The following is a 24,572-nucleotide window of genomic DNA, read 5'->3' as shown; positions in this document are numbered from 1 at the left end:
CCCTCTCCACAATTAACTTAAAAGGCTTTTTGCCATATAAAATGTAGCATTACTCAAGAGTCATAAAGAAAGCTTTAAAATATAGTTCAAGTTTAAGAAAGAAAATACTGTTTCCCCTACAGCATTAAATCGTGATTGTTAATCTGCCATATAACCAACTCTCTTCATTTAAAAGTACAAGATGTTTACAATTAAAAATAATTATGTTTTTACTTTGTATTTCCACGAATTAAAACGCAGACTTTCCGTGTTGGATTTTTTAAAACAAAAATGGTAATTAATTATAATCACCGCACCTCACACAATGTTGAAATAAATCTTCCTACACCTCTTACAAACGATAATGAAAACTTTCTTTTCATCGGTTTTAAAACTCCCACTAAAACGATTTTTATTGCAACCGCAGACGATTCGGAACTTGATTATTCTAAAAGATTTTCGATTCCGGTCTGTCGACTGTCAAATTAGTTTTTGCGGACAAATCAACATTTTCCTACGCATAAATTGTCTTCTTTTTTTCGAAAGTGACGTCACCTTTCTCGAAGTGGGTCATGGAAAGTAGGCATTACGGCCACAAGGTGTCACTGCAAGTGTTGCCCTATTGTTTCTGAATTTCACGTTTCAGAACTGGTTCCAAAACTGCATGATGAGGATATTAACGGTTCTCGCAACGTTGGGCTTTGTTTTCACGGTAAAATGACTTTTTTTCCCATTCTATCTTTAATTCATAATTTTTTTAAAAAAAATGTATTGGACTAAAGATAACTGTTTATTGTTTAAAAATTTTTTCAATCTTATAAGATCTTTACTTTATTATTTATTCTTGTTAAAATTTGTTTGCTTTCACTTTCAGATATTGACAAGTCAGTATATTGTCAGCAATGTGTTTATTAAATAAAAAATTATTGTTATGGAAACATTTTTCACGGAATTGAAACAAAAAAAAAATATTTTTGCAACAGAACTTTTAAGATTAAAAGAAGTTAAAATTTGAATGTTCAAAAGTTTCTCATATATGAGGTTTCTTTTTTATTTAACGTTAATTATTTTACATCGAATGATTTTTACTTTGTAGCAGTTGTTGTTAGCCAGAAAAAAACTATTTTTTAGTCAGTAATATTTATTTATTTTTCATATTTTAAAAGGAGGATCCACAAGAAAAAAGGCAAAATTTGTAAAGAAGTTTTAATTTTTAAATAGTATTTAAAATACGAAATTTTCAGTAATAGTAAAAGATTTACATGTAAATCATTAATTTGAGTTGCATTTTAACTCTGACGCAATGGCGTTAAAATATTTATCAAATGATAAAAAAAAAGACGTAAAGACTTTATTATTCCTTGTTGCAAGCAATATAAATTTATATAAATAGCTGCCATGAAATTAAAAGCAATCTGCGCATTAAATATAAAACTTAGAAATCTCTACTTATTACTATCACAATTTTATCTAACGAACAAAAGCTTAATGTTTTAAAAGAGAGGATTTTATTGTTGAGATGGAAATTCCAAATATAAAATTTCGACAACATTTTCTTTTGAAAATGTTGTTGAATTCTACATCATTCTTGCTAAAATTCGGAGAATGAAATTTTTCAAAATGCTTTTCCCTGAATTTCTTTCTTTCTTTCTCCCCCCCCTTTTTTTTTGAGAGAGGGAGAGAGAGAGAAATTTTATTTTTAAGTTGTAATTTGCGCTTCGAAGATGTACCCAACATTTAATATTTTCCAGTAGGAACTATTTGAATAAGAATTCTTCTCAAGCACCTTAATTAAAATAAGCTAATTATGAGGTTAAGAATTCATAATGTTTTATCCCTTCATAGGAAATATACATAGATAAGGTAACGTAACTTTCAAAATATTCGATCTCAAGATTTTAATACACAATTGTCATTCAGACTTCCTGAATTCGGATTTATTTATTCATTTTTAAGTTTATTTGTACTGATGCTTCTCACTATACCCACGCTTCATTGTAAAATAAAATAATTGAATAGATAAACATGAAGCAAGAACGCATGATATTTTATGACACGATGTTTCCCCCATTTATTAAATAAACATAGATAAGAAACGTAATTTTCAAAAAAAAAATTGTTATCTTTAATGAATATCTCCGTTTCAGATTTCTGTATGTTAATTTGTGTATATATATTTCTTCTTTTTCTTTTCTTTTTTGGGTGTGTATGTATGACCGCCTTGGCGTTCATTTTTCTAACGTGTTTGACATATTTTTGTGAGCCACATAACTTAAAAATGTCAGAGAATAAGAAGGATGAAATTGAGCGCGTGATTTTTAAAAAAAATTGTAGATCTGTACCATTCAATCGAAGCATTGGATAAATCGAAACAATCTCGAATCTTGATTGGGGATTTAAAAAATGCTGTAGATTTATTTTGAAATTTATTTATCAGTAAATAGTTCTTTTAAAATGTTTCTAATCCTTATTCAGCGAAGAAATTCCTTAAAACTATTTTATTGAAAAAAATGAAAGCACATTTTTTTAACCAACATTTAAGCAGGAAATGTGATCGACAGCCCAATCACCTCAGATTTGTTCCTTTTTATGCTTAGAAGTAGTTCGTATTATAAGTAAATAACTAGAAATAAAAAGATTTTAAATAATCTTTAAAATATGCAGCTTCTGAAGAATTCCCCTTTCTAACTTCTGTTGTAGACAGAATATGATCCTCTTACCACGATTAATGTACATAAATCTGACGAAATACTAACAAAAGCAACAGCAAAATAAATGTTCCTGACGCAGTAAAACTCCGATTAACTGAACTAGCGTTAAGCCAAACCCGGTTGTCCGAAATACCACTGAAAACGCAAATCCAAACCAGCTGGAAGAGTCTTCCCAAAAACTTCTCACATACTCTCATAAAGGCTTACCCCAGAGGAAGCCTTGCATGGCACTGGTGAACAGTAGTTATGAAATATTAACATTTGGCTTGGATTTAACTTTTTTACTTTTGTGTGATCATCGGCGAGTTTTTTTTTTTTTTTTTTTTTTTTTTGGCGATTCATCCCTGGCATGCATTTAAGAGTATTCGAAAATCGAATTTACATTTTAGACGCGTTTTTCTTAAACGATAGAAACCAAAATTTGTTACAGAATTATACTTGTAATTAAAAAATACCATACCCATTTTGATATGCTTAAGTTGTTTGGGTTTTTTTAATTATCATGTTTACAAATTTCTGAAAGTACAGACCGATAGACGGTCAGAAATTTGATAGGCCTCTACATTATAGTTGTTAAATCTGTATTTTAAATTTTATCCATCTAACTCTCTTCGTTTTGTAATGATCGTGTTAACTTATATTGGATCCAAATAAACAGACTTCCTCAGAAGGAATTTTGATATCAAAGAATTTGATTTGAAGGGAGCAAAATAGATAGAAAGCAACAAATTTGGTATAAAGACAGTATCAAATTTCATCTGTTTAGATCAAAGCGTTTTTTAGTTATCTTAATCACAGACAGACATAATTCCAAAAATATGTTTTTCAAACTTAGAGAGATCTGAAACGAGGAGATTCGTCAAAATATGGAGTTCGAATTTTTTTGATGATTGCAATACTTTTTCCATACTTCTTATACGAGAGAGTAAAAATCGTTGTCCGAAGCATCCTTCCCACTTTGGTTGGATTAACTGGGTTTTCCCTATACTTTATCCCTTTAATCTCCCCGAGAATTCATTTTTTAATACATTTGATACATTTTCAGAGTCGGATTCTTTTGTCTTCCCTCCCCGATCTCTTAAAGTGTGCAGGTGTATGAATAGCAATAATATTACAATTCTCAAACAAAATATATAAAATGACAAGGAATTCCTATAATTTTATCTTTAACAAAACGCGTGCTCGGTTCTCTTCATTGTAGAAGACGATTTACAAAAAATAATTATATACAGGCTGCTTCAAAAGTTTTTATACAAGCTTTAAAGGTCAAACTCACCAGGCTCCTATCTGAAAACTCAGTGTAGAAATGCTACTGAAATGTTTTCTATGTGTCAAGCACGGAGAAACAATGCATTTTACAATAGGACCGGTTAATTTTGAAAAAGGAAGGTACACACTAGATAAAATAAGCAGTACAAGTTTAATGGCATACAAATTTTCGATAATGCAACAGCCCCACTGTAGAAGAAGTACTGAAGTCAGAGAGATAATGGCGAATGGAACCTAGATCACCAACAAATCTTCAGAGTGCGTAAAGTAACCTGTCTTGCAAAGCGATATGCACCTTATGTATGTTGCTATCAATGCTTTTGCATTTGTTGTGCTATTATGAATTTGTAATAACTTTATTTGGCATATCCTCTTATTCAATATTTATTAATTTACTGGCAAAAATCCCTCTGTAGCAACCGTCCTTTGTGTTTGCCCTTTGTCATTTACGTTCTTTTATAAAAACGACTTGTTTATGTGACGTAAAAATGACTTATTTTGCATCTCTGACCTACCTTTAAGTTCGTTTAAGGACTTTTGAAACACTCTGTATGTTACAAACTTATAGTAATTTGCGATTCATTACATTTTTTTTGAAAGAATTCAAATTTCATTCTGACGGTACTCTTTTTATATTCTCTTCATTAGTTTGACTCCAATATCGATTTGGTTGGGGTTTGTTTATTATATTCTTGATTTCAATTTGTCTAAATCTTTTTTTTTTTTTTTTTTTTTTTTGTATTTCATGAAGAATAGAAGAGCATAACTCTACGGTTTAATATATATTTGATCTGAACGTATACAAAGTAATAATTTTTAGTATAATTGTTAATTATTGAATTTATTGTCACCCGAGCTGCCGTTCTGACCAAAGAAGGGACGTGCATATCTTTTAAGACTGAGTTTATTTATATGTGCTCTATCGAGTGAATATGATATATTTTTACTTCTTTAATACGGATAAAAACAAATCGGTGACTGATTAATCAAATGAAAAAATGAACGAAATATGAAGCCTGGAATTTCATTATTTTAGGCCAATAACGGTCGGTCGAAGAAGTAACGTGTGCTGATTGGTTTTATCTTCCTCGAAGCCAGCTAATCTAAAATACTGAGATTGAATCATCCCATTTCAGTCAGTTTTGTCACAGAAATGTGAATTTCTTCATTTGTTTGCTTAATATGCCATATAAAGAATATTTTACTAAATATGGCAAATAGGATCGGAAAACTGTAAAAAATTTAGACTTCGTATTTTTTTTTTCAGTACAATAGACTGAAAATACATAAACTAATTTTTTTTCAGAGTCATTGCGAGCCATTTTTCAACTGGAAGTATATGCCTAACTCTTACTGTTTAAAGATAAGCTATTCGGCCGTTTAGAGTACATTTGCATCTTATTAGACAAATTTATTATTTTATCCATTTTATGCATGCTAGTCCAAAATTTCTCACGCCAGTTTTAATTTTTATTTATTTACAAACCGTCTTTGGCAACCAACTGTTTCGTTAACGGTTACTAAAATTTCAAAAAAATATTTTGTGTCGCTATGTTTTATAGGCTTTCTCAACAAAATACTTTTAGACTCCGACAGGCATGTATTTTAAAAACCTTACAGCATTGTGCTTTGCATTTTACCCAATTTCTGTTTATATTATTACATCCAAATATATCACAGGAAAGACCAGTAGTGTTTAAAAGTGGGCACACTTTAAAAAATGTTTGCCATTGTTTGATTCTGATGCTCACTTGCCTGTTAAGCGCAACAAAATTTTACAAAAAATTTATTAAAAGCATACTATGTAGTGAAACAGGCTTAACATTGAAAAATAAGTCAAATCTTGATTATCAACAATGATAAAAATCCCAGGATGACGCTGCTGGAATAAGGGGAGGTAAAATATTAGTAACAACATTGAAAACAATTTAAATTTCGTTCAAACAATGAAATATATAATTGTAAAATAAGCTGAAATGCTTTTTAAAAAATTGATTCAAAATAGGAAAATTAATTATACAAAGAAAAAATGGATATCATCGAAAAAATATATGGATATTTTTAAATGTTAAGATGAAGCAAAAATATTTTATGCATTATAATTTTTTGGGAAATTATCAGGAAAAAATGTCAAAATGTCGATTAAATTTAATTAAAAAATTTCATACGAGTTTATAAATAAAACTTAGTTCTAACTGCCACATTTTCCGCATATATTAGCTACTATATTTTTTTAGATGTAGATGTGTAACTTACTATATTGCAGCCCCCCCCACCTGACTTTTAACTGGAACTGATTTATTTTTTAAAAATCTTTTTATTCTTAACAGATTCGGGACTGCAGTCTATCCGTTCACTTCAATGTGGGAGACTTCAGTTCTTGTAAATAAAAGCCGGCGTTGAGAAATGATTCTACTGCAGTGTAGTGGATACCACGATCATAATATAATTCCCCCCCCCACCCCCGCTTTTGATCTTCTTCAATGACAGAATGGATGAAAAAATACAATCATAGAAAAAGAATTTGAATAAAAGATTGCTAAAAAAGTGACATGAAGCACCATTTCTCCGCACTTTTGTTGCATTTAACTTTAAAAATTATATGAAGAACTAATATCTCATGTCACAACAAACCTAAGGAGCTGTATCGTTCCTTCTCTTAGTCATTACGCCACTGCATTTGTGAGAAGCATAATTAAAAACTACACAGGAGTGCTATGCTCCAATTTTTACATATTTTTTTATTTAACTAAACAAATCATTTCATGCATGCAAAGTTAAATCGTTAACGTTAGAGCTATCAAAATGAAAGCTAGTTTTCGTCATCCAGTGACATATTTGTGTTTAATTTTATAAGTTTAAATGCAAAAAAATTAAATTTTCTATTCTATGCAATACATTTATTTAACATGTAAATACAATAATATATTTATTTATTAAATTAATATAGCTAAACATTAATAAAAATTTCGCATTTCATTTCACATGTTAAAAATTATTTACTTATTGATGCAAAGATATGCACTACATTTTTGGTATAAGAATCGAATAATTAATTTTAGAAAGTAAACAAATTTAATATCTAAGTAATACAATTTGTTACGAATTTGTAATTTTGCTTCCTAGAGCAGCAAATCTCTTGGCAAGGAAGACAATTTTACAAATAGCTCTATTGGACACTGAATGTCCCCAGCTTTGGCTGCTATTTGGAGATTTGGTGACGAATTAGATTTTGGAGAACAGATCGATGATCCTAGAATCTTCAAGAACAGCGATAGCTCCATTCGTTCCAACATAAACACACACCGAACCTAGATTTTCGGATTAAAATTTCTGCAACAATATTAATTAATATAAAAACGATATTGTATAAATCTATATAAACACTTTCTATCTAATTTAATATTTTTAGAAATATTTATTTTGTTGATGTTAGTATGTTTCGGCAGAGACTTTTAAAACATTGCAAAATGGATGGATGTGAAGTTACAGGCCATATTCACAGCTTATTAAACCTTTACCATGGTTAGAACTATAATTAAATAATTTTTTTGTCCAAAATTAAAATAAAATCGAAATAATGGATTTTAAAATACCCTTGGATCAATGACTCTTTCATCTAGCTAAACTGGCTTCAGTAGTCCTAAATATTGTTGTGAAAGAGCGATATAAAAGTGCTTGATGCTAGTCTTGAAAAGACGATTTCGGGACATAGCATCAATGCGTTTATGTTTGTTTTTTTAAAAAGAAGCGAAAAAAATAATACCCTGTATATTTGCTGAAGCACTCATAAGGACTGGGAGAGAAAAGGTCATCTTATACCTCGGCCGTTACTTATCCTTGCTAAGCTACTGATTAGCCCATCAAAAAAGACAGCTTTGTAAGTACGAGAATATTTTTTTTTTCAATCTCCAATGAAGCATAAAGTAAGACGAAAACAGAGAACAAAAATAAATCTATTACCAAAATTTATAAACAAGCTTGATTATTTTTCGTCGTAATCGGATACTCAGGCATTTTATTTGTTAATGACGAGAGATGGGCCTTCACGTTTCTTTGAAGTTTCTTATTAGATTTTTTTTTTAGATTTCTCTTAAGGAGACAAAATTAAGGGGAAATGTCTAGACATTTTTCCTTCAAAGTCACAATTTTGACTCGTTACTTGGGATTCCCGCCTCTTCAATTTCTTCTAAACTGCTCGATCATTTCAATGGACAAAATCTTTTGTAGCAATAGACTTGCGTCCTTTCCTTACCATCATAGAGAACACGGCTTAGAGCCGAATGAATTCCCTCTCTTCTCTGAAATGAAGTACTGGCTAAGACATCAAGCTTGCAGACTGTGAGGAGCTTCGAAAGAACGATAACACGTCATTGGCAGGAATGTTCTACGAAGAGGATATCGTATCAATAGGATAATTGGTGGCGATTATGCCAAATAAAAAAAACAATGTTTGTTCTTAACTTTTGACAATTTCAGTTTATTCTCCAATCTTGTCTTTTTTATTGCCCCTCAGAAGTTGAAACCAGCGGAGTGGTTTCTCCTAAATTTTCTCGCATATTCTTTATTAAAGGTCTTATTCCTCCCCTTCCTCCCGCAAAAAATTGTGCATCTTGGATAAGGCAAAGTGAACCTTTCAGGGCATATTTATCTTTAATGGGAATGTAGCATTTTTTCTAAATCTATGGTGCCATCCTTGACGAGGTATTTGATGATTCATCCCTGGCATGTGGTTCATACTATCAGAAAAACGAATTTGGATTTTAGACGCGTTTTTGCCAACCACCTAAAACAAAATTTGACACACAATTGCAATCATAAAATTACATACCAACTTTGAAACATTTTAATTGTTTCTTTTTAAAATTATCCCGTTCACATGCTTCTGAAAGTACAGAATGACGGATGTTCAATGCTAAACATTGGATTTTGTCAAACATTGGATAGGTGTCTACGCAGTAGATGTTAAATCTGTGTACCGAATTTTATTCATCTAGTCCTCTTTGTTTTGTAGCTATCATGTTTATTTGCATTCGAGAAGCAGGGCATACTGCCTTTCTCTAAATATAGTTTCCTCAAAATGTGTAGAGATCGACACATTTCATTTAAAACCATATACCAAATTTCATCCATCTAGAGCAAAGTGTTTTTTAATTATCTTTACCACAGAAAGAAATAATTACAAAAATGTGTTTTTCTAATTTAGAGAGGTGTGAAACGTGGAGATTCTTCATTCAACGTCGATTTCATCGATTTTTATTTCATCGTCTTCATTTTTCTAAAAAGGAGATTGATTTTCAAGGAAGTTGATTCATACTTCATATACGAGAGAGTAAAATTGACTCTCGTACATGGAGTTACAATAGTTGTGTATCACATTTCTTCTAAAATAAAGGGCATATGTCATTTTTTCCCACCACCGTTAGTTCGAAATGCATGTCATTTTCTCGACAAGTAACTATAATTCTTCCCGAGTTCATTAATCTGCGCATTTTGATGAAAAAAGATGCATATTCAGCCAGAAACAGGTGGGTTCCTCGTCACCTCATTCCCGTTTCGAAATGCCCGGATCCAAGGTCAAAGTTAAGGTGGGATTTCCTGCGCATAATTTGCGTCGGCGGGTGTCAATTTCCTTCCCACGATTCATCAGACGGAACTAATGACAACTTCTTCCCTACAGGTCAGAGGAATAACAGGATAGAAAAACCAGCTAAAAAATATTTCTTTTCCGTTGGAAAGAATCGTGACTTTCATTTAAAGGGCAAATCAAGACGCCGTAATTCAGTGGCTCATATACAGTTTCAGCCACAGACCGGTATAGCTGTTTCTTTTCCATGCCTCCTTTATGTAAATCATTCAGCAAGTATTTTTTGCAAAACAATAAATTTTTATATAGGTTAGGCAAAAGTAGTTAAAATGCATTTTAATTAGCTAAATCTAAACAGATTTTACTTTTACTCTTATTTTACTCACTTTTACTGAACAGATTTTAACGGATATCACAATCATTGAAATAGACTGTCAATCACTATATATTTTCTGAAATCATAGAATTTTACTGAATAATGCTATTCTAATTTTTCGTTCACTTTCTCGTATAAAAAGTACAAGATGGTAAAAATTACAACACCCCCTACTCTGAGCTCTCTATACAACGAATTACTCAGTGTAAAGGCTCCGAAATTGTTGAACACACTATTCAAGACATGGGGAAAGAGATTATGTGAAAGAAAAATTAGCTCCCGAAACACCGATAGATGGCACTGCACAACAAAAAAATATGTTGAAAAGACTTAAAATACATTTGTAACGCATTTTATTCGAACAGATCAAACATCCAATCACAAGGATCTTATCGATTCAAGGCGCAGCATGGCCAAATATGGCCCTTGCGCCACTAAATACCATAAACAACAACAACAACTTATCGATTCAAGGGAAACTGCTCAATATGGTTCCCTTCTTCAAGATATAAAATCTGCATTCTATAGACAATTTGTTCAACTGTGGATCGTAATGGGTCGATTGTGATGCCTTACACGTGCAGAGTGATCCTGTCTTTCAAATCTGTTAAAGTTAACAGACGTCCTCGATCTCTAGGCATTTACAGACGACTTTGTTTTTGTAGTAGCGGAATCAACAAGAGCAAAATTGAAATCAGCCACCCAGGATGCTCTCTCAATCTTCAAGTGCTGGGCCGACAAGCATCACCTTCAAATCTCCGTAGAAAAATCATGTAATATCTTGATAAGCAAATTAGTCAACGGGCCAATAATTAAATGGAATAACGTAACAATAAAAAGGCAACATTCTTTAAAATAGCTCGGTGTTACCATCGACAATAAGCTTAATGGATTCCTCACCTCCTTAACACCAAAACGAAGGTGACTCTTTTATATCAAAATCTCAGCAGAATTGCTGGCTCCACATGGGGTCTGAAAAAAGAATTCAGGCGTCATATCTACTTCACCGTTGCTGAGAGAATGATCCTACATGAAGCATCAGCTTGGGCCTATCCTCTCTCATCCCGACAACAAAGAATCCTAATCTCAATACAGAGAAAATTTCTCCTATTTCTGGAGCATTCCGAACAGCATCCACGGCAGCACTACAAGTTATCGAAGGAATTCTTCCACTTCACATCAAAGCGCAAGCAGAAGCAACCTATGTAAGAGTAAGTCGTCTTCAATTACCTAGCCATTTTCAGAATATAACATTCCATCCTGAGAACTTCAAGATGAAATGCTCTCACACAAAAATCTTCCCCTCAGACTTTCTTCTTGATGACATAATTTCCCTCAAACAAGAATTCCAATCTACAAACAAGACGGATATTTTTACAGATGGGTCCAAACTCGAGGGAAATATCGGCTTTGCCTACTGCTTATTCCAAAACGAATAGATTACTCATCAGTGGCTCGGCAAACTGAACGAAAAGAATTCTGTCTTTCAGACAGAGCTGCTGGCCATTAAGGAAGCATGTAAATGGGCTAGCAAATTCGATCATAACGCTAAAATATGGAGTGATAGCGAGTCCAGCTTAAATGCGATCAGCTCATTTTCCACCTCAAGCCCAATTGTTCAGGAAATTCAAGCCATTCTGCTCCCCAACCTTCTATTAAGTTAGGATGGGTTAAAGCATATGTGGGCCACAACGGAAACGAGGTTGCAGATTCCCTAGCCGAACAGGCCATTTCTGCAGGTACGCCCGTTCAATACCCAGCTCCTAAAAGCCATCTGAAAAGTATTCTAAATGAATTGAGCCTACAGCGATGGCAAGAGGAATGGGACAATGGCTCAACTGCCAGAAGCATCCATCAAATCATCTCGAAAGTGTCCTTTAACCCATGATCTTGGAATAGACTTGACATTATCTTTGCAACTGGCCATGGCCCTTTCCCTTCATATTTCAAGAGATTCAATATTAAAGGATCGGATCAATGTGGCTGCGGCGAAGTAGGCGATCCCCTTCATTATGCCACTAGCTGCCCTCTCACCACATCTTTTCAAAAAACCCACCCACGACCTAGAAAATATCTGGTGGACCAACATTATGAGAAACGAGTTGTCCAAGGTTAAAATTAGAAATCTTGTGCGGTTCCTACAAGAGAAAGAGGAATTGATTTCTCCAGACCCAAGCCCAGTATAAATTTTCGTTTCATTTCCCAACCAAGATCTTTTCCAGAATATATTAACTTCAATAGATTTCATCTACTCATACTCCCCACCGAACGCCTCCTTCATCATTATAATATTGTATATAGTTACTTTTTATGTGTATTGATGATATTTTATGTCTTTTTATGTGTATTGATGATATTTTATGTCTTTTTATGTGTATATTGATATTTTATGTCTTTTTATGTGTATTGATGATATTTTATGTCTTTTTATGTGTATTGATGATATTTTGTCTTTTTATGTGTATTGATGATATTTTATGTCTTTTTATGTGTATATTGATATTTTATGTCTTTTTATGTGTATTTTTTTATCTTAATAAATACTCTCACGTATATCCTTTCAACCGACAGGGAATCCTAGAGATTCGAAGTTCGGGGATATTCTGTGGCGAAAGAAAGACGTCCTCGATAAACAAGATTTTTTAAGTATCCTCACAGAAAAAAATCACAGGGATTAAGATCTGGAGAACGAGATGGCCAGGGTGTCGGGAACGCGTGACTAATTACTCTATCATTAGTAAAATGTTCCCGAAGAAATTGTTGTACACAGAGTCGAATGTGTGGAGGCACTTCATCTTGCATAAAAGTAATTGAAGCAAGACATTGGCGCTGTTGCATTTGTAGTACAACAAAGTTTACGAGCATGTTTTGGTATCTTCTGATCTTTTGCGTAAATTCTCAAGTCAACGAAATTCTCGAAGTGCAGCTGCAACATTTCCTTTGTTTTCATGAAAAAACTTCACAAGCAAAGTGCGAAGCCATCGCTGATATGAATGATATTTTCCCAGCTTTATCCCTTTTATGCCTAGAACAGTAGAAGCAAATCAAGGGTTTATACAAATTTTTGTACTTACAGTGCGAAATTACAGTTACAATAACAGTTTCAGTTTCCTTACTTTTTTTTTTTCATCTTCCTTTTTTTATTTTTTATTTTTTTATTTCAGCAATAGAAATTAGAAAGAAAAAAATTCCATACCGCATGTGTGTTTTTTTGTAATTCTTTGTGTCTTTTCAGCATGTTTTCTGTTGTACAACGCCATTTATCGGTGTTTCTGAAACTAATTTTTTTCCCGCGTAATCCGTCTCCCCATTTGTTCAACCATTTTGGAACCTTTACTCTGAGTAGTTCAATGTATAGAGAGTTCAAAGTAAGAGTGTTTTTGATTTTGACCTCCTTGTATATGAAGAGAAAGTATTGTAACTGCATTTGAATTCGAAGTTTTGTCAAATTTCCACGTCCCCCCTAGTTTAAAAAAATACATTTTTGGAATTATGTCAGTACGACTGTAAATACAATTACACAAAAATTCTTTAAACTAGACGGCTGAAATTTCGGATGTTACTTTTACATAAATTTGTATGATTCTTTCAAAATTGTAAGGAAGTTTTATTTGCCTATCTGTCAAATGCAAGTGAAATCGCTAACTATAAAACATAAAAGAACTAGATAAATAAATTTTGAATACATTTTTAAAAACTATAGCCTAAATTCCCTATCACATTTCAGCCAAATTTATCAAAGCTTTGATCATCTGTATATTCACATGAATTTAGACACGATAACTGAAAAATGCAATTGCTTAAATAAGTAAAATTTGGTATGTGATTTTTTCATTAAAATTCTTCATTTTCTATCCAATTTTGGTTTCAGTCGGTGAACAAAAAGATATCAAAATACGTGTTTGGTTATGATGCTAAACACTGAAAATAAAAATCTGAGCAATTGTAATATTCACAGCTTTTGCTCGTGGTCCCTAATTTTTATGCCGAATGGAGGGATGATAGCGCCTTTAGTAGGAAGTATAGATTAAAGTTTTGGGCAGACTTCCTCTCGCTGTTTTCGCAATGATTTTCTCATTATTGTATGATACCTACTGCCAACAATTCAACTTCTCACAAATAAGAATGAATAGAGGGTTGCTTATTATTTTACGAGTTTAATCATTTATGAAAAATTATATGCTATCTCGCACCACTCCTTTGTGACAGTGGCAATTTTAATGAACGCGCCTACTTCTGGAGCCAATCTTTTAAATATTTTCCACAAGTGTTTTCAGGAAAATGGACCATTAATGAACCCAATGAATTGGAACAGTCCGAATTTGAATAAAATTTCCAGTATATTTGCGTTCTTATTTTCTCGTATACCAAGTATATGAAGGGAAGATTTTGGACTTGTCTTAAAACTTGACTTTGTGATTTTGATGAATCTTCATGTTTTAAAGTTTATAAGGGTTATATTTGTCTGTTTGTATATGAGCACAATAATTTAAAAAGGCTAAGTGAGTTTACATGCATAAAATTCATCATGTCATTTTTATACGAATGTTGTACATATTTTTTGACAAATTTGTCAGTGGGAAGATTATTTTTCTATCAGTCAGTGTAACAGCATGATAAGAGGCCACAGAAGAATTGTGGTAAGTTTCGATTTCGAAGTTTTGGGTTCAAGATTCAAACCGTGATTTCATTAAAGAGCCGCCGTGTATATAAATGTGGTACACATTAAAAACCTAACTTGGAAAGAAGTAAATCTGATTTTGAGAATGATGATCGCTAACTTTCAATCAGATTAAGTTTGAAATAAGTTTGAAGCAGAAGAAGTGTGGAGAAGAATTTCCTTGAAAAGCTGTACAATTTCATTCACATAACTTTATCAAATTCTTGCAGATTATCATATTCGCTCCAAAAGTAAAAAAATTTATTTATTGTCTTAGAAATTATCGCATAATAATATTTATTCGTAAAATTCGACCCGCTATTAGCATTTCTAAACAAAATATTTATTTCATAATATCAAATTTTTGTTTTAAAAGATATTAATAATGGCTGTTTTGGAGTCAAAAACGAAGGTTTTGGAAATTCCAAGAATTATGGTCCTGTCTCTTTAAGAAACTTAGATTTGGTGATTCTTTCTTTGGAGTATTCATCGCATTGCGTCCAAGTGATTGTGATGTTTTTTAATAAGCGATTAGTTGTCTGTTTGTGTGTAATTATTTTCTACAAGGGTTGTACTTAGTAAACACAGCTACGTTATCTTTACCTGTGTTCCGTATTTTTTGTTGAATAATGTGTAGCGTCGTTCTCCATTATCCAGATTATTGTACTAAATTCATCATACACTCAACATACGATTTGCATAATGATATCGTTTAACAAAATTACTCAATACTTCATTGTTAAAAATTGGTATTGTATATTGATTAACTTTTTCTAGCGAACTGGGTTAATACGTTTTTCCTATTTCAGCTATGTGAAGCCCAGCGGTGGGTCAGCAGACCGAAACCACAAGTGGACAGCGAATTTCAGTCAGCTAAAAGCAAGGGTAAGTTGTTATCCTTTTCACACAAATAGAGTGTTCGCGACTATATTCCGCACTGATATAGTTCCTTGAATTTTCGAGAAAACAAAATGAAAATTTGCTTTGATTATTATTTGTCTCGCACGATCTTAATTGGTTTTTGAAAGTGCTTCATATATAACAACTAACTTCCCCATAGGTATTATTGTAAAATGGGTTGATGCATTGTTGGATCCAAAATGACCTCTCATTTCAAGTTTTTCAACCATACTTTTTGAAGAAGTTCTTAAATCAAAACAATAACGCACATTACCATCAGAAAGTAGTGGACATTTTTTTTATTTCTGTTTTCTTTCATATTTCCACAATAGGACGTGTTTCAGCCCGAGCTTTAGCGCATAGTGAGGAGTTCGAGTAAATGGTTTGGATATCTTCCGATGATAGGTGGAATACAGAATTTGATAAATTATTTCAATATTGTTTGCATTCTAAATTTCATTTATGTCTTTGTGTCTACATGCACATATCTAGACAGACAGACAAAGAGTTATACCATTAACAGATTTGTTTCAAAATTTGATACAAATCAACCAATCTGGTAATAAAAGCATAAGCAAAGCTCCTTCTATTCATCTAGAAATCATATTGATCTGCCAGTGAATTCTCACAATTCATTCCTTACATAAATCTCTTTGGTGAATTCGTGCAAAATTTATTATGGATTTATGGTTTTGATGTAGAGACCACATACTGAAATTCTATCTAATGAACTAACTTGATTCATTTAGGATAAATTCAAAGAGTGTATTGCAATCGTGAAAATATTCGATGGCAAAATTTTGATAAATATCCAAGCTTAAGAATTTCCTGAATTCGATAGACGCATTTTTGGAATTATATCTGCCCATGTCCGTGAATGCGATGGCTAAAAAACATTATGAACTGTACAGGCGAAATTTTGTATGTGGTCTTTACTCCAAAGTTGTAAATTTGTAAATCAAATTCTGAATTAAATCTATTCACAGTAAGTGTATCTATCCAAATTCAACTGAACACAATAACTAAAAAACGTAACGAGCTATATAAAATTTGGTACAATTTTTAGCTTCTGAATTGTAAATTCATATCAGATTTTGAACCATAACCGTAAAAGGTTCGACCATTTGTTAGTTTGTACAATTGAAAGTATGAAACACCATTATTCAAAAATGCATCGATTTAGATAAATAAAATATAATAAGTGATATTAAAATTGTAGCTTTATGCCAAATTTCAGTTTCAACCGCTTGATAAAAAAGGCGTCCAAAATCTATACTCATTTTCCTCCACTGTTCTGTGTATCACAAAATACTTATGAGTGGGACTCTGAAAATAAAAATCTGAGTACTTTTGATATTTTCAACCTTTCCTAAGGTCCTTCATTTTTATGCTGGAGGAAGGGATGATAACATCTTTATTACGTATAATGCGAGAAAATTTCGGGGAGACTATTCCCACCAGTTAGATTTATGTCTTTCTATCTATGAGTACGATTACTTAAAACTACAAAGATCTAGATGGATGCAATTTGTAGATTTCTATCAAACTTTTAGACGAAATCCATCTCTGAAATTGATGTATTCGTCCATTTGCATATAAACAATATATCCTCAAAAAACTCAAAGATGTCTGTTTGGATGAAAATTATATATATATATATCATTATTAGCTATACTCATCAAAATTATAGATATGCTTTAAATTTTGGATCAAATTCGACAATCAATTGGTTAATAAATTGTCGGTTTGTGTATTCGTTTAAATGTGAGCGCGATAACTGAAAAAAGCAATAGCTAGCTCAGATAAAAATGAAATCTGGTGTACGATGCTGTCCATAGATTGCATCGAATCTTATTCCAAATGAGTGAAAGTTAAACATCCAAAATGCCCGTAGTGCTTTTGTATTTTATTTTTTTTTTACCAATCTATTTGGCAAATAGGAGAGTAAAATTTTTAATCGACCTGATTGTAGTCTCCTCTCCGCTTAACGGCCGAGATGTAAATAGTTGATAATTCACCTATGAATTCTATTTTCTAAAATACATTGCTGACCCGTATCATCGAAAAATGAGCTTTTGCAAGTTTTTTATAGCTTCAATCCAAAAAATGTCTCAGAAGTGGCCAATAACAATGTCATAAAATGATTATGCTGCGTTTAATATTACAGAAATGCCGTTCTACAAATTTGACTCTGAAACTCTAAAAACTGAGTTTTAATGCTTTACTGAAATACCGGGCCTTATTTTACACAATATTATTTAATTTCGAATATTTCATGTTTGTTCAGATGTCATTTTGAAATGGATTTTTCACTCTTTCCACTTGGCTAGATTTTAGAGGCTCAGTTTTTGTCTTTTTAATAACAATATACTCTATTTTCTTCTATATTAACCGCCTTTTGTGATTAATTGGTTTACAGAGTTGACTGGTAGCTAACATTTTCAATTCAATATTTTATGCGACTCAGTTTCAATAACTTCCCAGCAAAATATTTTTAAGTTTTAAATTTGATAGTCATATAACTAATACAGTTTTATAATACTTACACCCATTTACTATGCAAATCCCTAATTTCCAATAAATTTGAGATATAATAAGTGGTAGAAAACGCACGTGTGAAATATTCTGTCATTTAAAATCTGAGCACTCTTTGCGCAAGATCCACAGTTCTTATGGAAGGATAAAACCTTCGTTCGGGAGGATGCGGGAAACTGTCGGAGAGACCACTCCCTCTAAGTTAGCATTATTCAAACCACATGGGCAAACACAGAGGCTTTTCTCCAACAGACATCGGTCAATATTTAATGGAGAGAGAACCGAGACCACTCCTATTAGTTTGAGTTAACGAGTTCAGATACACATGGACAAATATATAGGCATTCCTTCATCAAACTATTTAAAAGAGATCTAAAATTGCAGTATAAATTCTTCTTGCAATTATCATTCGTTTGTCTTATACTGTTGTTGGGGTATCATGTTCACGGACAAACTTAAGTTCAAAATTTGTGTTTCAATCACTAAGGATTCTAAATAACAGAGATTCAACAGATGATTGAGGTTGATTATTGCTATTATTGAATTGCTTTCCTTTTACAAGTTTTTTTTATAGGAAAGAGTAAAAACGGTGAATTATGGAGAATCATAAAACTGCTTTAAATGGAGTAAACGAGTAAGAGAAGTGCTCAAAATTACTATTTTATAAGACTGAATCACAATGAATCGGCTGTGTTCTTTTCTAGTTAGCCTGTCATGCGACACCGGCAAGATGGTGTTCAAGATGAACTTCGTCGAGCCTTTCTCGGGAGTCGTGCAAATCGGACCCAAAGCCACTCGAGAGTGCACCCTCCGAGGGGATAGGAGACGGACTTCCTATACGTTAACTGTATCGCCAGACGCTTGTGGAAGCTGCAAAGGACATACGGTATGTTGCTTTATCCTTAGACTACTGATTAATAAATATCTTTTCTTAGTGACAAAGCCATTACAGTGCTGGGTCTAAGAGTTTAGAGCGATCATAAAAAGAATTTGTTGCAGAAAGTTACGAAGAGAGTAACATGCCATTAGTATTTTCGGAATGATGAATTTTTCTTTTATCGTCCATGTGGTTATGTGAACGAGTTATGAACTCGTTTTATAACGTTAACTGTATAAATCAAAGAATATGATGACTAAATAAAGAATATATATATATATATATATATGTGTGTGTGTGTGTGTGTGTGTGTGTGTGTGTGTGTGTGTGTGTGTGTGTGTGTGTGTGTGTATGTAGTGATATATCTAAATTAAATCCTAATTAATTTCCTAGTTTTTATCTTAATTTCTTAATTTAACCCATATTAACTTCATGCTAAAATGTTCTCTTATTTCCTGATCCAATTCCACCCTTTTTATTTAATTAATGCTACAGGAGCTCTGTAAAACTGCCGAAATCGGCAAGTATCCACATTCCGAGTGAAAGGATAAAAATCTGTCTAGCTTCGCAAATTCTTTTTAAAGATATCTATATTCCCCTTACCTAAATCGACACGCGTAAAGAAATCCTTATCAGAATCTCGAGGATAATCATTGAGGATAAATATTTCTCTCTTTTTGCGCTTCTGCTCTTGTGTCGTGCTATAGATTGATGTACCTCGTCGCTTTTTGCTTGTAAATCTTGCTTTTTAAATCTGCTAACATGCTAAAGAATTACGGATTTCTTGAGCTTATCTTTTTCTTTCAAAAGAATTAGATTTTAGTGTCGTTCCAATGTAACCACTGATACTACCACAACTATCAATTATTTTCGTTTCATACGTATTTCCTAGATAGCATAATAAGCAATTCTCTGTCTGTGTGTCTGACTGGGATATCCTTAAGAAAGGCGAGATTTTGACTTTGAATGGATTTGAACCAGTGACTGATACCTGTAGGAAAAGCAAAACTCTTTGCAAACATCACTGGCAGTTCATCTAGCTCAAAGCGTTTGAGAACGGTGGAGAGGTGGAATTTGTAGTTGATCATTGTTTCCTTAAGAATAAAGAGAGAAAAATAATACGAATTAAACGATTAATCGCCTAATCATAATGAGCAACTTTTATTTTTCTGAAAACTCTTCGATTAATCGTAATTTCATAGAAATGAGGTGTTGAAAACTAAAATGTTAAAACTCTCATTTCGATACCATTTTAATTTCAACTTGTTGGAAAGCTCTTATCAGATGGATTATTTTCTATTCTCTTTGATCGCCAAAACTCCTAATCTTAAATTATACACGGAAGTATCACGAGGAAATGAAATGTTCTTTTCTTTGTACTTTCGAAACACTCCTTTATCTTCCGACAAGCCGGCATTAATTTTTTTTTTTTTAATTTCACCCGCTCTTTTTGAAATTTAACTCATTTCACTGCATGAAAAAACTGTCGAAGTTTGTTTTTTTATTAAAAAAATTTCTGAAATTGTTCTTTAACCCTTTTCTTTTCCATAATTAGGATAATTAAGGGCTCTAATGTGTCAAATAAAGTATAAATAGCTATATTCTGCTAAAATAAAAACAAAAATTAACTATAGATGAAATTTTGGAGGTGGGACATATGTGTCTCAATGGTCTTTTTAAATGGGACACATGTGTCGCATTGGGGTTGAGGTGACCCTATAAAATACAGTGGATACGAAACAAAAATTGCGCTAACATATGAATGTAATCACAGAAAACTATTAGGACATTCACTTCGATAAATTCATACTTATTTATTCCTTTGGATGATTTAAAAATATCAGCGGGACCAATATGTCCAGGTGGGGCTCAAAGGGTTAAGTATTTAAAATTAAAAATTAAATTCCTTGTATATAAAAACCAGCAAAATAAACAATACTTGAATCTTATAAATTATAATTAAAAATAGAGATTTCCTATAATTCGTGCATTTTTCTCTGAAAATAATATTTTTAATTTTTCTTTGACTGATTCTATTGTTATTTTATATTTTAGTGCTCCCCTGGTACTTTCGTCAACTCCCTATATATACGGTATCATCCTACCTTAGAACGTGACGGCGATGATGTGAAAACTGTGATATGCAAATACCAAGCTGGATCCATTCAAGCCGGTTAAGAATGAGGCTGCCATCTATCGGCAATGAATGGAAAGAATAAAGTCGTCTGCTCATATCGGAAAGGACACGATTACATTATTCTTTTGTCAAGATCTAATCGTGAAGATTCCATACTATTTTTTTACTTTTGTCTTAATAAACATTTTGTTACAAATTATTTTTCATTTATTCTAATCTTCACTTACTGGATTGCTGCATTTTAATATAGTGATATTATATTTATATATATATATATATATATATATATATATATATATATATATATATATATATATATATATATATATATATATATATATATCTGTGGCGTAACTAGATTGTGTAAAGTTCCTTGGCGCCATCATCAGTGGGCGTGAAATGAAGGAAAAAATTAGTTTCGGTTAAGTTAACAGTAATTTTTTATTTATTTGTTTTTATTTTTTGCTTATTTCCTAGATTTTAAAAAAATTAAAATGAAAACATTTTTTTCTCACATTTTAATATTTCAATCCATTTGGTTAATCCCGAAATATAAACAACTATTCACGATTACTGCTCAGTCTTCATCATTAGTACTGTAAACCCCGAATGTTTGAATATATTTTTTGATTAATAAAACGGGGACAGATACCCTGTTGTACTAGAAAAATGAGTACACCTACCTAATATCGTGTAGAGCTACCCCCATGGGCCTTCCACGAAACTACAGGAGTGTGATGTGGTGGAGACCTCTTCTGAACATCACAAATATGTTCATGTCTGGTGATGTAGGTGAACAATGGGGAAGTGTCTAAAGTCAAAACAGTGTTCCAGAAGCCATTCACTAACAATCCTCGAAGTGTGAGGTGTCGCATTGTCCTGCTAGTTGAATGGGCAAAATGTTTACGTATCTTTCACTGGTCATATTCATCTCTTGACATATCAGGGATTCCATATCAAACTACAGGCTTCACAAGATTGAAAAGTCCCCTGTTGACATGCAAAATCCATAGATTAATGAGGAGCCGCGGGGTCTGGGTTTCGGAACGGAGGGTTTCAGGTTCAAGACGCGATTTGAAACAACCGTCTTGTAAGCTAATCTGGTGTACGCTAAATCAGCCGGAGCCAAACATTCTCCCGCTGGTGTGGTGCGGAAGTTTGGAGAGGGGTTGTGCTAGCTCAGTTGTCGGTCTCGTCACCTTATTACGGTTCAAAATGACGAGGTCCGTCCCAAAATAACCTTAGTATTTCTTAAAACGGGATGTTAAAGTAACTGAACTGAAAGATTCATGAGGTTGTTTTCATACTCATACAGATCCGTCCGCCCGACAACTGAAAACGAGATTAATCAGACAATTAATTAATTTTTAGTCCATAACAGTCCAATAACTATGTTGACGGTCACAGGCAAAGCAAAAAAATTTTGCGTCAATCAAAATGATACATTAGCGGGAGCTCGCTTCCAAAAGCCCATTTGAATGATGGTCTGTTGAATAGTTCGTAACGTGACACTTGTGAATGCTGCAGCACTGACATCCTCGGCAATTTGAGGAAGTATTGCATGTCAATCTGATTTAGGGATTCTTGTCAATCCTTGAAGATCCTGTTCTTATAAGGTCTTTTTCTGATCGTATCTATGTCGGAAGTTTTACTGGATAATCGATCTTCACGGTACAATCATGAAATTATCGTATTCAAAAATTCAAATTTCATTACTACCTCGACAATGCTTTGTCCCACGTCTAGTGTGTCACTTAGATGCCTTGTTCAAAATCATTTAGATCTTGAAATGTAGCAGCATGGATCTATCTAACAGTTTTGCCAGACACCCACTGTCTTATGCTACACTGGTAGGTTGCATAGCTCCTTTATTTGCATGTGGTTTGCTGGCTCTTCAATGTATATCCCCATAATATAAACGAATTATACTAGTAATATTTATTCTACACATATAATAGTAAACAATAATTGTTAGCTAATTATTATTATTGTATACACACACAATATTGTACACATAAGCACACACTCACAATTATTGCACACACACACAATAATTATACACAATAATACTAAAACTAATTATTGTGGCCTCCTTATTAAAGTGCAGAGGGGAAAAAAGCAACGTAACATCGGACTTTATATAAATAAATCAGTTAGAGCATATTTTTATTCATCGGACATTTTCATTAGTGAGAAAAAAAAATGTTTAGAATTTTTACTAGTTAAACTGAATGAAAAAACAAACAAACAGGGAATAAATTTCGTTAATAAACGAAAATGTTGAGCGAGGAAATTATAAGCAATAAAAATTTTGCTTCAATGAAAGATGACGTAGATAGCATAAATAACTTTTTACTGGATATGTAAGACTACGTTTTGAAACAGGATAGATTTAATTTTGTTATATGTTCGAATCACAGAGCAGTGAACAAAATCGCCTAATTCATCGCCAAGGTCGGGGATCATTGACCTCGCTTACAATAAAATATCTGCAAAACTCTCTTCCTTACTACATGACTAACTGCGTAGGGAAGCAGATCCGCAAGAATAGCTAAGACTATTCTTTCCTCTCAGGGCGAATACATAGATGAAAAAAAAAAAAAAAATGAAATCTACAATCGCAAATTTCAAGTTATCATGTGAGAACAATATTATTTTTTCAGTCATTATTTGTCTTAATTAATTTAAGTCATTAACCAGTTTAAACCGGTTTACGAGAGCTCCAAAACTTTTTTGCCAGCCAAGAAAACATTAAAAATGAAAATTGCCATTTATGCTTTATTCGTTGCCTACGCGATTTCGAGCTTCAAAACGCCCTAACCAAAACAACATCATGTACTCACAAAAAGAAATGCCACGTTTGGAAAATGAATAACGAGCGTTTCCGTCGCAATGAGATTTCCAAGTGATAAACTATTTACCAATAAAGTTTTAAACAAATAAATTTGTATAGAATTTTTATGAAAACAATATTTTTGTAAACACAAACTGCTATTTTCTAATTTCTGAGATCATAAAACAGTTTCATAATGGATTAATCTTAGAACAGGAGTCAAATCCTTCAATGTTTCGCACTAAAAAATGAATGAAGTGATATTTCCCCACTGGGGGAAATAGAAAATACTTTTATCAAAAAACGTTTTTTTGAGCATATTATAAAAATTAAATTATTTAATTTCCTTCGAAAAAAATTGCATTCCATGAAAATAACAGCTATGATGTCATAGTTCTACGTCAACCTTTTAAAAACGCATCTGCTGTCAAAGAAGCATACATAATAATAATGCGATACTGGTAAAAGCAGGTAAAAAAATATATGCGATCAAAAGACGATGATGAAAATTGCCATTTATGCTTTATTTATTGCCAACGCGATGTCGAGCTTGAAAACCTCGTAACCAAAAGAACATTATTTTCTCACATGATAAAAAAATTGGCAATTATTTCAAACAAATTTCGGCCCAAATACAGAGCATGGCAAGCAAATTTAATCGACAAATTCTATATTATGTAAAAGAAGTTGAAGGACAGTTGTTTTTTG

The 24,572-nt window shown here is 32.6% G+C and overlaps 1 protein-coding gene across 1 annotated transcript; it reads left to right on the top strand.

Moving 5' to 3' along the window:
- Positions 1 to 535: 535 nt before the first annotated feature.
- On the top strand, positions 536 to 21,230 carry LOC129984446 (uncharacterized). The gene is made up of 4 exons (XM_056094329.1): positions 536 to 691; positions 15,392 to 15,467; positions 18,722 to 18,903; positions 20,950 to 21,230. The coding sequence occupies exons 1-4, from the start codon at positions 644 to 646 to the stop codon at positions 21,070 to 21,072; spliced, it is 429 nt and encodes a 142-aa protein (XP_055950304.1). The 5' UTR covers positions 536 to 643; the 3' UTR covers positions 21,073 to 21,230.
- The last annotated feature ends 3,342 nt before the right edge of the window (positions 21,231 to 24,572 follow it).

This window comes from Argiope bruennichi, chromosome 9 (genome assembly GCF_947563725.1).
Source record: "Argiope bruennichi chromosome 9, qqArgBrue1.1, whole genome shotgun sequence".
Classification (NCBI taxonomy): Eukaryota; Metazoa; Arthropoda; class Arachnida; order Araneae; family Araneidae; genus Argiope; species Argiope bruennichi.
The sequence above is the reverse complement of the archived record's forward strand: the minus strand, read 5'-3'. Positions and strand labels throughout refer to the sequence as shown.